This window comes from Schistocerca serialis, chromosome 3 (genome assembly GCF_023864345.2).
Source record: "Schistocerca serialis cubense isolate TAMUIC-IGC-003099 chromosome 3, iqSchSeri2.2, whole genome shotgun sequence".
NCBI lineage: Eukaryota > Metazoa > Arthropoda > Insecta > Orthoptera > Acrididae > Schistocerca > Schistocerca serialis.
The window spans coordinates 322,210,543-322,226,438 of record NC_064640.1 but is presented as its reverse complement, the minus strand read 5'-3'; the positions used below and the strand labels follow the sequence as shown (position 1 = coordinate 322,226,438).

General features: G+C 46.5%; 1 protein-coding gene across 4 annotated transcripts in view; it reads right to left on the bottom strand.

Moving 5' to 3' along the window:
* The window catches only part of LOC126470135 (microtubule-associated serine/threonine-protein kinase 2), a 268,713-nt gene that overhangs the window by 200,714 nt on the left and 52,103 nt on the right, over positions 1-15,896 (bottom strand). For all 4 annotated transcript variants that reach the window (XM_050097751.1, XM_050097750.1, XM_050097749.1 and 1 more), the window contains exons 7-8: positions 5,482-5,557; positions 2,769-2,999 (exon numbers count right to left, since the gene is read on the bottom strand). In XM_050097751.1, the coding sequence (XP_049953708.1) occupies positions 2,769-2,999; positions 5,482-5,557 (307 nt within the window). The remainder of the gene's footprint in view (positions 1-2,768; positions 3,000-5,481; positions 5,558-15,896) is intronic.

Here is a 15,896-nt window from a genome sequence, read left to right as displayed (position 1 = left end):
TACGCGAGTGGCTTGAACTCTTCTCAAGTAATAGAATCCAGTATGTTGTCCTCGACAGCGAGTATTCATCAGACGCAAGGATATCATCATGAGTGCCATAGAGAACTGCAATAGGACTGCGCTTAATCCCTATAAACACAAATGATCTGACATTTAGCGTGAGCAGCAATCTGTGGCTGTTTTCTGATGAAACTGTGGTGTACAGGAGGGTGTCGAGTAACTGTAGTAAGATACAAGAGGACTTAGACAAAATTTCTAGTTGGTGTGGTGAGTGGCAGCTTGCTCTAAATGTGGAAAAATGTACGTCAATCCAGATGTGTAGGAAAAACAAGCCCATAATGTTTAAAATATACTATTAGTAGCATGCTGCCTGACACAGTCAATGAAATATCAAGGTGTAATGTTGCAAAGTGACATGAAATGAAATGAAATGAGATTGTAAGGATGGTAGCAGAGAAGGCAAGTTGACAACACTGGTTAAGTAGGAGAACTTTAGTAAAATATAGCTCATCTATAAAAGAGACCACATACAGAACACTAGTGGGATCCATTCTTGAATACTGCTTTAGTGTTTTGGTTCCCCACCAGATCAAATTAAATGAGAACATTGAAGCAATTCACAAGAAGGATGTTGTTATGGCTAGGTTCATTCAACACACGAGTGTTACGGAGATGCTTTTTGAACTCAAATGGGGATCCCTAGAGGAATCATGGCATTCTTTTACGGAAACAATGTTGAGAAAAATTAGAGAACTGGCATCTGAAGTTCATTCCAGAATGAGTCTACTGCTGCCAACATAAATTGAGTAAGGACCATGTAGACAAGATAAATTAGGGCTCATACAGAAACACATAGACAGTGACTTTTCCCCTCGCTCTATTTTCAAGTGGAACAGGAAAGGAAATTACTAATAGTGATGTAAAATACTCTTCACCATGCAAGAATTTACCGAAAAATTGCTCTTACTGTGGTTGCATGTTTCTTTATGACATATTTCTACCCGAAGTGTTTCATTTCTAAGCTACTTTACAAGTTTAAGCATTACTGCAACACAATGCAATGCTAACAAATATATAAAACTTGAGGTAATTTCCTAGGACCCCTCTTCTCATTTCACAATCAGGAAAAAATTGGCATTTTCTGCAACACATCACCGATTTCTTCAGTGATGTCACTCATAGAGGGCAACCCCCTAACATCTTTTGGTTGGGATTTGTTGTTTTAGTACAGTACAGCTATTCATTTTGGAATGTTTTTAGTGGGTGTGGTAAGAACCACTGAAATCCTATGAGCAGCATAACATGCCTAATACAACTAGGGCATGGCAGATGTCGCAGAAGTTGTCTGATAATAACCATTCAATTTCTATACCCACATAACCCCTGAAGCTAGTTTTTTCCCCCTTTCCTTAGACAGATCTGTATCTTCTTCAAAACTGGGCATTTAAGTGAAACTTACTGCTTTTCATGACACATGATGTTCCTTCGTCACACCAAATGGTGGTTGCTGAAGTATGTGTTGAAATTACATTAACAGAGGAGTTACAGTGCTGACCAGCCTCCTGCTTTGAAACTTAGGATTTCAAATCTAAACTCGGCCACTGAATAGTAAAAACAGTCAGTCCATTTCATAAAAATTATTTATTTATTAATTCTGGTACCTGTTTACAGTCAAAAGTGAGCACCTTCAGACCAGTAGATTCTTGATGATGCATGAAACCTGTTCACAGAGTTGCTGTACATATCATTAAGTACCAGTCGACAACTGCAGTTGGACAGTTGTCGACTGGTACTTTTTGGTACATACAGCATCTCCGTGAACTGACTCCAAGGATCACCAAGGACCTACTGGTCTGAAGAATGCCACTTTTGAGTGAAACCGGTTACCAGAATTAATAAATAAATAAGTGTTGTGATCTCAATTGACTGTTTTTATTATACTGTTAAAAAGGGTTGCTACTGTTCCGTTACGACTTCAACAATTATCAGCCACTGAAGACTGACCTACTGGGTCAGCTACTATATAATGCCATACAGGAGGCATGAGTAGTTTACAAAAAGCAATGGATGTGATAAGTATTACAAATTCCATCTCTTGCTAATTTAAACAGACATATTAATAGAAGTATCGCACAGATCAAGTTGCCACTTAGCATAAGTTATCATATAACATGCAACAACACAACGAAAGCAAAATTGGAATCATCTTATCTCGGTGGCAGATCATGGAGTTCTCATCTTGCAGTCTCTCGTGAGAACTGCTTCAGTTATACAGAAAAGACCTGGCTCCATTTCCGATAAAATTCAAAAATGCAAAATTAATGTTTTAATATATAGAATATAGATGCAAAATCCAAATGCATACTGCCTGTCTGCTATCACATTTTTTGGCTGAGATAGGTTTACTACAAATGATTCAAATCGCTCTGAGCACTATGGGACTTAACAGCTATGGTCATCAGTCCCCTAGAACTTAAAACCACTTAAACCTAACTAACCTAAGGACATCACATAACACCCAGTCATCACGAGGCAGAGAAGATCCCTGACCCCACCGGGAATCGAACCCGGGAACCCGGGCGCGGGAAGCGAGAACGCTACCGCACGACCACGAGCTGCGGACTAGGTTTACTACACACATAATTCTCTGCTATAATGTATTTGCCAGGCTCAATAGGTGATCTTATGGGCAACATAGAATTCTGAAAGTAAATAATTAAAATCACAAGGAGTACAAGAAGACAATGGACTTCAGGTGAGGGATTTACCTCCGAAAGCAACTTTTCCAAATTTTCTGACATTTCATAGAAATATCTGCTGGTGACCAGTTTTTCTTCAGATTTTTGAAGGCAGTCTCTTGCCATCTCCACAATCTGATGGTGAACAAATCTCACTATGGGGACACAGTCTTTGGCAAGTATGCTGAACTTCTCATTTGAATCTAGTGATTTATTTTCATCAATAAAACTCTGCAATCTTTCCTCCATCTGCTTAGTGGCCTGAAAAAAATATTTCGCACATGTATTAAATACAAACACTGTTTTCTCCATTAAAACATCATAAATATGGCAGTGAAACAATATGAAAAGTGCTATACCTATAAGAAGAAAGTCTTATAAATTAACATTAAAGTGCAGACTCTCAACAACAGACAATAGTGTTGCGATGGTGGTTGTCCTCAGTGCAAAGAATGGATCATTGTAGCTCTCCATGCTAGTATATCTTGTGCGAGTATCATCCTTTCTGCATAACTAATAGCTTTGGTTTCCTAAAATGTTCTCCCTGCTCCCCTGCCACTTCCCTTGATTACCAAATTAACTATTCCTTGATACTTTTGGACCACCTGGTCCCTCCTCCCAGTCAAGTTACGCCATAAAATACTTTTCTCCCAGATTCAATTGCACCTCTTCATCAGTTATGTGATCTACCTGTCTAATCTTCCACATTTAACTGTATCACCACATTTCAAAAGCTTCGTTGCTTTTTTGTTTATACTGTTTACCAGCCATGTTTCACTTTTGTATAGGGCTGCACCCTGGACAAGCACATTCAGAAAACACTTCCTGATAATTACATTTATATTAGATGTGAAGTTTCTCTTTTTCAGAAAAACTTTCTTGCTATTGCCAGTGATTTTTTTATGCCCCCTCTACTTCTTCCACCACTAGTTACATTTTCAGTGTCTAGCTTTATAACCTATTTTTCCTTAGTATCACCTGATATACTCTATGTTCTGTTACCCTTGTCTTACTTTTGTTGTTGGTCATCTTATAACCTCTTTTCAAGACAATGTTCATTTTATTCAACTGATCTTCCAGGCCCTTCGCTGTCTCTGGCAAATTACAGTGTCACTGAACTTTAATCTCACTCCCAACTTTTTCCTTGGTTTCCTTTTCTGCTTGTTCTATGCGCAGACTGAATAATGTGGAGGATAGGCTACTACCTTGCCTCGCCATCTTCTCAATTCCTACCTCCCTTTTATGTCCTTCGATCGCAGAACTGCAGTTTGGTTTCTGCAAAATAAATAACCTTCTGTTCCCTTTATATTATACAAGCTACCTTAAGAATTTCAAAGAGAGTATTCTAGCCAACACTGTCCAAAGATTTCTCTATAAATGATGTAAATGTGGGTTCACAATTCTTTAGCATATCTTACCTAATAGCATTAAAAGTCTGACAGATAGCCATATAGCATTTAAAAGGAAATTTAAAGAATTTCTTAATGGCAACTCCTTCTATTCATTAGATGAATTTTTGGATATAATAAGTGGGTAATTTCCCCAACCCCCACAAAAAAAAAATTAAAAATATTAAGTATCATGTGATATTTTGTGTAATTTAATATCTTGTATAGACACCTTTTATTAACCTGACACATTCCACATCATTACGAAGTGTCGTATTCATAATCTATGGAACAAGTACTAAACTAATATTCAAAGATAAATCATAGGATCAGTACTGTCTAACATGTTCCTACATTTCTCAGTCCAAACTGATCTTCACCAAGATCATCGTCTACCAGTCGTTCCATTATTTTGCAAATAACTCACATTGCTATTCTTCGGCTATTTCTTACTAAACTCGTGATTCCAATATTCACATACTCACACTTGTTTGTATCTACTGTCTTTGGAACTGATATTACTACATTCTTCTTGGAAGTTTAGGGTATTTTGCTTGTCTCATATATTGCATACCACGTTAAAAAGTTTTGTAATGGTTGGTTCTTTCAAGATTCTCAAAAATTTTGATGGAATGTCTACTCCTTGCACCATGTTTCCTCTTAGCTCATTCATTGCCCCATCTAATTCTTTTCCCAGTATCAAGTTTTCCATCTCGTCTTCATCGATTTCATCTTTTCTTGCCACAATGTAGTCTTCAAATCTGTTTGTTTTGTATAGCCCTTCTACATATCCCTTCCACATTTCAGCCTTCCCTTCTTTGCTTAGTATCAGCTTGCTGTCTGAGCTCTTGATATTCAGACAGATGGTTGTTCTTTCTCCAAAAGTTTCTACAATTTTCCAATAGGTTGAATCTATCTTCCTCGTAATCATGACTGGTTCTATAGTTTTGCATTTCCCCTCTAGCCATTCCTGGTTTGAGATTTTGCACTCCATGTCAATCGCATTTTTTACACATCTGCATTCCCATTTGCCAAATTTATTTGCCACATTGTTATATTTTCTTCCTTTGTCAGTTAAATTCAGTACCTCTTGTTATCTAAGGATTTATACTTCATCTCTTCCTAGTTGTTCATATGCTGCCTTAATTATTCCAGCTCCCACAGCTATCCATTTGGGATGAGCTGGTGCTGAAAAGTCTTAAGTGTGAAGGACTCAGATTACGTGTAAAAATGACAAAAAAAAAGAAGAAGTAGCCTAAAGGAAAGAAGTTTCCTGGATGTGGAGCAGAAGAGATGATAATTGTACTAATAGTTCTGAATGAAATGGTACAAACAGAATGGAGAAAAATACTCACCTTTGGGAATCTTTCCTTGTATAATGTGTTCATAAGAACAATTTCATCATCTGTAACTGGGGAACGACTCGGACTACTGAAAGAAAAAAATAATAATTCATGCAATATTTGCTAACTCTGAAGTATGAGAGAAATACAAATTGCCAATGAAAGACTGAGTTAACAATCAACAAAGAGGTGGAAGTGGAAATTTGTGCCTCACTGACCCTGGATCAACTCTGGAAAATTACACCATGGCATTTTATTTAGTAAAATAGTTCCTAAAATCATATTTTCAAATCTCCATGGATGCAACATCACAGGCCCACCTTGTGCTAAATACACCATAGAGACTTCACCATTATAATCTCATACCTTTTGGAATGACCATATCTGATGTGATTCTAGAGGCTCACTTTCACAATCTCTAGATTTTGTTCCAGAGGTTGGCAGGAAAAGGACCTAAATGCATCTTGCAAATGTGTTCTTTCACGCAACTATCCTTGACATTTGGGGTTCAAACCTTAGACCAGTAGAGTTGCATCAACGAATTACAATGTCATGGTCATCATATGTGAAGAAATGATGTCTCACACAGCACCTAATGCCCTCTGTGGTTTTCTAGCAAATTACAGGGCCATCCCGACTGAAGGCCACAGCCCAATGGAGCACTCTTATGACCACCCATCGCCACACCTTTGTGGACATGTTCCATTTGCTGCTGGCATATGTAGATGTTGGGGCTTCTCACTCCTGAGTGGGATTGCAGTGTGGGCCAATGAACTTCTATGCCACCCAGACTGGATTCGTGGGATGATCTCTGTCTGCCATGGGTCCATGATGTAAGCTGTGGCCTCTGCTCACCAACTTCAGCAGTCACTGAAATCAGCTTCACCTCCACCATCCTGGTCAGCATTCACTTGTTTCTCCACCCCCAGAAGACCTTCCGATCCTGTGACAACACATGTAACTGCCATCCCACCTCATCCTGTTCAGGTCGTTCACAGTGACACCTATGGTATTGATCCACAACTGCCAGGGTTGGCTCCTCCGGAACAGTCACTACCTTCCTTCTTCTGTGGTGGTCACTGCAGTGAGGAATTTAGTGGTACTGGCCAACATTACTATGGAAAACCATGGTGCCACTACCCAGAGGGCGCTGGCCATCTGAAGTGCCCTCTGATGGGACAATGCCAGATCGATCCTGGGCTGGGGCTTGAGTATGTTGTGATGTGATGTGTGAAGTGCATGACCAGTGGTTCAAGTGTTAATATTGTACACTCTGTTTGTCATAGGCTGAACTTGGATAGTGCGTGGGCAGGACTTTGCTTTGGACTAGGGACTTAAATTGGCTTGCACTGTTTCTGAAGAATATCCTGAGTATATTTGTTGTTGTTAATATACCAGGATGGGTACCTACTAATCATGTGTAACTCACCTTTGCAAGACTGGTAAGCCTCACAGCTATGTTTTTGTGCCTATCAGTGACTCGGCATCTCAGTTATTTTGATTCTTGTAATTCATAGCTGGAAGCTCCATGAGATTGTCCGTTCGTATGCTGATATTTATATCTACATGCACTGGTGGCTGCTCTGTAAGAGCACTAGAGCACCCTAACTTTTGACATCTTGCAGATTTATTGGTTACTTTTCTTTGAATGTTGTTACATGTAACACAGATGCTGCAATCTGAGACATAAGACACTTATATCTACCACACTACTGCTCCAACAGACTCCGTGAAACTTGGCATCAGGGTTGCGAGCCCACCTTCAACTGTGCACGCAACTGACGTGACGTAATTGCTTACGGGCCAAATACATATGGATTTGATAAAAAATGTGCATGGTTCATGATGTGCACAGCTAGCCCTTGCCACTCAACTATAAATTTATGTCAGTGCCACCAGGTGGTAGCATGCTGCAGCAGACTTTTATTCCTATTCACTTGACATTAATCCCGCTAGATGATAGCACACTCCTCATATATGCTAATTCACTCACTATACACTGTAGTAAAATTAGATCGGACATCAATATATGTGAAAGTAGTATTGACAGTAAACCCATTTTATGGGTTTCCGAATGAGTATTAAGTTATAAACTTAATCATACAGTAATCCATTGGAGGTGCTGAGAAACAAAGGCCTAAAGCACATCACTGCTGATTGAGAGATTGTAGCATTCATTCATGCTTCTGAAATCTGTGAGTGAGGTTTATCTGTGCTGTAGGCCTGCATTGTATATATGAAAATTCAGGAAAAGCTGTACCACTGGTTTCTCTGATATTCACTTAAATGTGGGTTTGATGGCTGTGGGCTTTAGGCTCTTGTGGATCTCAGCACCTCATTTGTATTCTAGTCAAGTAACCATGTTGGAAGACATTACTACTTGAGTTTAATTGTTTTCACAAACGGTGCATTGTGTTTGGAGTCCACTGTTTACTGTGCGGGAATTGGCTGTTGTTTGTAGTGTAAACATGAACTATGTTGAACCTATTTCAAATGCTAACAGAAAAGTAAAGCTGTGAGACGGGTTGTGAGTCGTGCTTGGGTAGCTCACTTGGTAGAGCACTTGCGTGCGAAAGGCAAAGGTCTCGAGTTTGAGTCTCGGTCCAGCACACAGCTTTAATCTACCAGAAGTTTCATATCAGCACATACTCCACTGCAGAGTGAAAATCTCATTCTGGGAGCAGAAAAGTAAATTACCAGGAAAAGTTAGCCGCAAAAGAACTAGGGTCTCCGAGAACAGATGCTTTGATCAAGTGAGTGACAAAATTGTACATTTGTCCAAAAAAATGGATATCACGAAAACTCCCACTTACACAAAAACATGAAATGAGAGTTGCAAAAGCTAACACATTATTTTGTTATTGACCTAAACTGTACTTAATTCTGTACAAAACAACTAAATTCCACAAAAACAATTCTTTCATTTGTCAGATAAGTTATGCATGTTAGAAGGGGTTGCAGTTGTATAAACTTGTTGATAAGCGTGACTGTTATTCAGTAGATACTATTAATTTCATACTCTCAAATTTATGTGAACCTAAAAATTTGTGAACACCCAGAATGTATGCCCACGAGCTACCACTGTCTACATTTCTTTCATCACATTTCTTTCACTTATGTCTAAGTCTCTCATTTTGCTACTTTATTTTATCGGTATCAATTCAGACACATCAAACATTTTTCACTAGGTTTTTCCATTCTTGATTCTATATTTTTGTCTTCTGCGTGTAACTGAAATTAACTCAATCTTTCATTGGCAATTTGTATTTACTTGGAAATCATCACTAAGTCTCAAGGTGCCATTGGGTTTGTGTAGTGTTAGAAGGGGAGCGACCCCCTGCCTATGGTGAAGAGGCGTTACCAAGACTTTACGAGTGAAACTGCCCATATCTGTTCTGAGGGTGTCCTTTACAGAAAAGAACACAGGGGTGAGCTTTGAAGAATGCTTGCTTTAAGAGTAACATTATCTTTGAAATCCACTGTCTTCCCTAACCCAGATGTGGTGATTTAAGCGTATCTATCACAGAGAGCTTTTAAGGCAGCACAGAGTCCTCCTGACTGCATCGTCTGCACTGTTTCATGAACTGTAAACCTAAAAGCATGGAAAGGATATACTCCAAAACCATTGTCCACTTTGAAGTCCGTTACCACACGAAATGTACTCAACGAGTGATTTGATTGTGAGTGTGTGCAACTGAAAACCTTCCTAGCAAGGGCACATGATGCTCGCAGCCCCACAGATTTGTCTCGTCTGCCTGCAAAGGTGGTGATCATATACTTAAGTAAGTAGTTCTACTGACCAAGAACACAGGAGTATGGGTGTCCAGAAGTAATTTCACAATGTGTTTGGCTATCAACACATCTTCGTATCTTTGCCAGATTGCATCCAAAGTAGTCTGCACTTCTGCAGACTACTTTGGATGCTTGGCACACCTTCAGATGTAGTGATGTATATGCAACTGAACTGCTACAATATACCTCTTGCAAGTGTCTCCTTTTTCTGCACCTCTGGTATGTAGCTTGCCAATGGGGGCACATGTGGCATGTGCGGCAAAGCAAGTCATGTGCGAGAAACATTCCTACTGCAGCTGCTAATGCTTGCACAGCCTGTAATATAACTGTCATTAGCTCTTGATAACCCTATGTAATTTGTGTTAACAGTTGTTGTTAAGTGTTCTGTGGCTGAGAAACCCACACTCTTGCCTAATTACAAAAACATTCAATGTCTGATTAGCATTCATCACAGGTCCTGAGACTTACCCACTTTTGTAAAGGAGGCTCACACATGATATGGCGCAGACACTCAGACTGATTTACAAGAAGAGATATATACAGGATGCTCCTCAAAAACAGTGCAAGCTAACTGAATTCTGTATTCCAGAGCAAAGTTCAGTTCATGCTGTATCCAAGTTCTGTCTATGAAAAACAGAATGCACAATATTAGAACTAAACCCAAGCTGACAGCACACTCACCACACACTCCACAGATCATGTCACAACTGACTCGGGCAATCTGGACCCCATGTTGGTTGGTGACTGCTACATTGGGCAGGGTTAGAGGTGGGTGTGGGGTATCGGTTAGCAAAGATTGAAGCCAGGAAAATTATAGCATCGAAGCATATGTTGCAAGATTAACTCACACCTGTGTAATTGTGGGGATGGATACAGATGGCATAGATTGTAAAGCAGCTGTTGAAATTCAGCATGTTCTGCCCAGCAACTTTTTCTGACACTGTTTGGTCAACTCTGCTCTTGGCCACAGTTTGCCATTCATTCGGGCAGCCACTTCATTAGTGGTCATGCTGACATATAAAGCTTTGCAAAAGTTGCACCAGAGCTGGTATATGACATGACCGCTCTCATAGGTCTTGCTGCCTATAACAAAAGGGTAACTATGTGACTGAATTGGATTACATTTTTGGGTGGATGTATCAGACAGGTCTTGCACCTGGATCTTTCAGAGAGGTATGATCCATGTGGCACATGGTTAGGTTTAAGTGTGGCCTAACGATGGACTAGGATACTGTGTAGATTTGGTGAATTGTGAAACAGCTCTTGGGAAGCTGAGAGAACAATTGTGGTTAGGGTATTCTTCGTTTCTAGACATAATGATCTGTATTCGAAGCCATGGTGAAGAATTCGCTTTAGTTGTTCCAGTCAGGGGTGATGGTGGATGATGATGATGATGATGATGATGATGATGATGATGATGATGATGAGTGTGCCCCTTTGCAGCAATCAGAGGATTATTGGTCTGTGTGGTTATGGCTTGGGAAATCTTGTCTGTGGACTACAATGGGTAATGCCAGTCACATGAGGGGTAATTCCTGTCAGTGGAAGCCTTAAGTAAAATTTTCAGCATACTGGGCGAGTGATTGCTTATCACCTCGGACAGAACCAAATGAACTACATCCTTTCCAAGGACTTCGATTGTTTATATCGCCCAGAAATGAGGAACATTCTACCCACAATATTTTCCACCGCTTCCAAAGTGTTATTCTGTCACCATCTCAATCTCTGCAATAGCCTAGTCCATCATTAAAGCACACTTACACCCAACCCTTTGTCACATGGGTAATACCTCTGTGGAAGACCCATGTGCAAGGCCTATTCCCCCACCCACCTAGCACATCCTACACCAGTTTTGTTACAGGTTTATCTTATTCCTCCCAAAGCACAGCCACCTGTAAAAACAGTCATTGCATGCACCTGTTTTGCTGCAACTTTGGTTCAGCCACCCACACAGACCACCCATTACCCATAGGGCAGTGATGAAGATTCTTGCAAAATTCTGTGAAACTGGCTCAGTTGCAGACAAATTGAAAGTTGTATGGTTGAAAATGGTTACAGACGAAGCAACATCAGCTGCAATTCTGGCATCATTCACTCCAGAGTTAAGTACTCAACACATCTTCCAGGAAACTGGGGTCATCTGCACAATGATAATGAGACTTTTGTCACACACAAATGGTACCTTTACAAAATGCATACGTTACAATACCTTACCGAGGATGATACAGATTGTAGGGTTCAGTCTGCAGAATGGGTAACACACAAGATGTACGAAAACCATCATTTTCTCTATGATGTATTGTTTATGGCACCATGAGTAATTGGCATGTCAAAAGTCAGAGTTTGGTATCAAATGTGAGGTTCTTGCATTGTTGTCTAGTCTTACCAACTGAAGGAGCACTGGTGTACGAGGCTCACTCCAAAAGAAATGCACACTATTTTTTTAATCCATCTTTTATTCTACATGTTCGAAAGTTTTACAGTGTGTAGATACATCCTTTAGGAACAATATTTTCATTTCTCCACATAATTTCCATCCCTCTCAACTGCCTTATGCCATCTTGGAACCAGCGCCTGTATAACCACACGGTAAAATTCTGGACCAACCTGTTGGAGTCACTGTTTGGCAGAGTGCACAAGGGAGTCATCATCTTCAAACCTTGATCCACGAAGAGTGTCTTTCAGTTTCCCAAAGAGATGATAGTCACATGGAGCCAGGTCAGGACTGTAAGGCGGGTGTTTCAGTGTTGTCCATCCAAGTTTTGTGATCGCTTCCATGGTTTTTTGACTGACATGTGGCCACGCATGTGTTTTGCAACAGCAAAACATCCTGCTTTTGCTGATGTGGTCGAACACAACTCAGTCGAGCTTTAAGTTTCTTCAGTGTCATCACATACGCATCAGAATTTATGGTAGTTCCACTTGGCATGATGTCCACAAGCGAGAGTCCCTCAGAATCGAAAAACACCATAGCCATAACTTTTCCAGCAGAAGGTGTGGTTTTGAATTTTTTTTTTTCTTGGGTGAATTTGCATGATGCCACTCCATTGATTGCATCTTCATCTCTGGCGAAAAATGATGGAGCCATGTTTCATCACCTGTCACAATTCCTCCAAGAAATTCATCTCTGCCATTCTCGTACTGTTCCAAAAGTTCACTGCATACCGTTTTTCTTGTTTCTTTGTGAGCCACTGTCAACATCCTGTGAACCCACCTGGCACAAACCTTTTTTAATGCCAACACTTTCAATATTCTGCAAAAACTTCCTTCCCCTACCCCAATGTAGCATGACAATTTCTTCACTGTGATGCGTCTGTCAGCAGTCACCAATTTGTTAACTCTCTGCACATTGTCTGGAGTGTGTGCAGTACGAGGCCTGCCGCTGTGAGGACAACCCTCAATATTGCCGTGCCCACTTTCATCATGTAACCTGCTTGCCCACCAACTAACTGTACTGCAATCGACAGCAGCATCACCATACACCTTTTTCAACCTCTTGTGGATGTTTCCCACTGTCTCATTTTCACAGCACAGGAATTCTATGACAGCATGTTGCTTCTGACGAACGTCAAGTGTAGCAGCCATCTTGAAGACATGCTGTGACGGCGGCACTCACGGGAGCAGGTTGAACTAAGTTTGAAAACAAGTGGGAAGGATGTACCTACACACCGTAAAACTTTCATACATGCAGAATGAAAACTTTATTTTTACAAAAATAGTGTGCATTTCTTTTGGAGTGACCCTCGTACACAAGATGGTGGAAACGTAAGACCACAGTGACCACTATGAAAATGATTGCAGTAGTAAAGAGAATAATATACTGAAATAACGAACACTTTCCTGCAGTGCTTAATTCTCTTGTATGTGTTGGTACTAAGGGTCACCCCAATCTGGATGTAAACCACTACCACATCACAGCAATAGCTATTTGTGTGGGAAGCCACTGCCTGGTGTCTTAGTGCTTTAGAACAGACAGGCACAAACTCCACAGCATTCAAATCAGCTGGCTACTGTGCTGGATATTGGTTGCTTGTGTTGATCCATTTAGATAAGTGGTGCTTTTGGTTGTAACACACAATGCTTGGGTTTTGTGCTGTGTGAGATGTCCCGCCCCAAACGGCCTGCATTTATGAAAAATTTTAGAAAGGAAAAACGTGTCAAAAATAATAAACAAAGAGAACTGAACACGTTTCAAACTTTCAAGAGTTGGGGTGTTGGTGGAAGGATGACAGGAAATATGGTGGTGAGAATAGAAGAGGTGTAAATGTAGGAGTGTGGATGGCAAAAGAAGTGCAGGGGTGAGATGGAGGAGGAAGGGGGCGTGAGCATGTATGTACGCACGCACGCACACTTGCACGCCACACAGGTGCAGGGGGAGGGGGAGGGGGAGGGGGAGATGGCGGGGGGAGATGGCGGGGGGGGGGGGGGGGGATGGCGGGGGGGGATGGCGGGGGGGGGGGAGGGAGACGGCGGGGGGGGGGGGGGGAGGGAGACGGCGGAGGGGGGGGTGGGGAGACGGCGGAGGGGGGGTGGGGAGACGGCGGAGGGGGGGGTGGGGAGACGGCGGAGGGGGGGTGGGGAGACGGCGGAGGGGGGGGTGGGGAGACGGCGGAGGGGGGGGTGGGGAGACGGCGGAGGGGGTGGGGAGACGGCGGAGGGGGTGGGGAGACGGCGGAGGGGGTGGGAGACGGCGGAGGGGGTGGGAGACGGCGGAGGGGGGGGGAGACGGCGGAGGGGGGGGAGACGGCGGAGGGTGGGGGGAGACGGCGGAGGGGGGGGAGACGGCGGAGGGGGGGGGGGAGACGGCGGAGGGGGGGGGAGACGGCGGAGGGGGGGGGGAGACGGCGGAGGGGGGGGAGACGGCGGAGGGGGGGGGGGAGACGGCGGAGGGGGGGGGAGACGGCGGAGGGGGGGGGGAGACGGCGGAGGGGGGGGAGACGGCGGAGGGGGGGGAAGACGGCGGAGGGGGGGGGGAAGACGGCGGAGGGGGGGAAACGGCGGAGGGGGGGGAGACGGCGGAGGGGGGGGGAGACGGCGGAGAGGGGGGGGAGACGGCGGAGGGGGGGAGACGGCGGAGGGGGGGAGACGGCGGAGGGGGGGGAGACGGCGGAGGGGGGGAGACGGCGGAGGGGGGGGGGGAGACGGCGGAGGGGGGGAGACGGCGGAGGGGGGGGAGACGGCGGAGGGGGGGGGAGACGGCGGAGGGGGGGGGAGACGGCGGAGGGGGGGGAGACGGCGGAGGGGGGGAGACGGCGGAGGGGGGGAGACGGCGGAGGGGGGGAGACGGCGGAGGGGGGTGAGACGGCGGAGGGGGGGGAGACGGCGGAGGGGGGGAGACGGCGGAGGGGGGGAGACGGCGGAGGGGGGAGACGGCGGAGGGGGGGGGGAGACGGCGGAGGGGGGGGAGACGGCGGAGGGGGGGGGGAGACGGCGGAGGGGGGGGGAGACGGCGGAGGGGGCGGAGACGGCGGACGGGGGGGGAGACGGCGGAGGGGGGGGAGACGGCGGACGGGGGGGGAGACGGCGGAGGGGGGGGAGACGGCGGACGGGGGGGGGAGACGGCGGAGGGGGGGAGACGGCGGAGGGGGGGAGACGGCGGAGGGGGGGGAGACGGCGGAGGGGGGGGGAGACGGCAGAGGGGGGGGAGACGGCGGAGGGGGGGTAGACGGCGGAGGGGGGGAGACGGCGGAGGGGGGGGAGACGGCGGAGGGGGGGAGACGGCGGAGGGGGGGGAGACGGCGGAGGGGGGGGAGACGGCGGAGGGGGGGGAGACGGCGGAGGGGGGGAGAGACGGCGGAGGGGGGGAGAGACGGCGGAGGGGGGGGGAGACGGCGGAGGGGGGGGAGACGGCGGAGGGGGGGGGAGACGGCGGAGGGGGGGGAGACGGCGGAGGGGGGGAGACGGCGGAGGGGGGGGAGACGGCGGAGGGGGGGGAGACGGCGGAGGGGGGGGAGACCGCGGAGGGGGGGGAGACGGCGGAGGGGGGGAGACGGCGGAGGGGGGGAGACGGCGGAGGGGGGGAGACGGCGGAGGGGGGGAGACGGCGGAGGGGGGGAGACGGCGGAGGGGGGGAGACGGCGGAGGGGGGGAGACGGCGGAGGGGGGGAGACGGCGGAGGGGGGGGGGGAGACGGCGGAGGGGGGGGGGGAGACGGCGGAGGGGGGGGGGGAGACGGCGGAGGGGGGAGGGAGACGGCGGAGGGGGGAGGGAGACGGCGGAGGGGGGAGGGAGACGGCGGAGGGGGGGGGAGACGGCGGAGGGGGGGGGAGACGGCGGAGGGGGGGGGGAGACGGCGGAGGGGGGGGAGACGGCGGAGGGGGGGGAGACGGCGGAGGGGGGGGAGACGGCGGAGGGGGGGGAGACGGCGGAGGGGGGGGAGACGGCGGAGGGGGGGAGACGGCGGAGGGGGGGGAGACGGCGGAGGGGGGGAGACGGCGGAGGGGGGGAGACGGCGGAGGGGGGGAGACGGCGGAGGGGGGGAGACGGCGGAGGGGGGGAGACGGCGGAGGGGGGGAGACGGCGGAGGGGGGGAGACGGCGGAGGGGGGGGAGACGGCGGAGGGGGGGAGACGGCGGAGGGGGGGGAGACGGCGGAGGGGGGGAGACGGCGGAGGGGGGGAGACGGCGGAGGGGGGG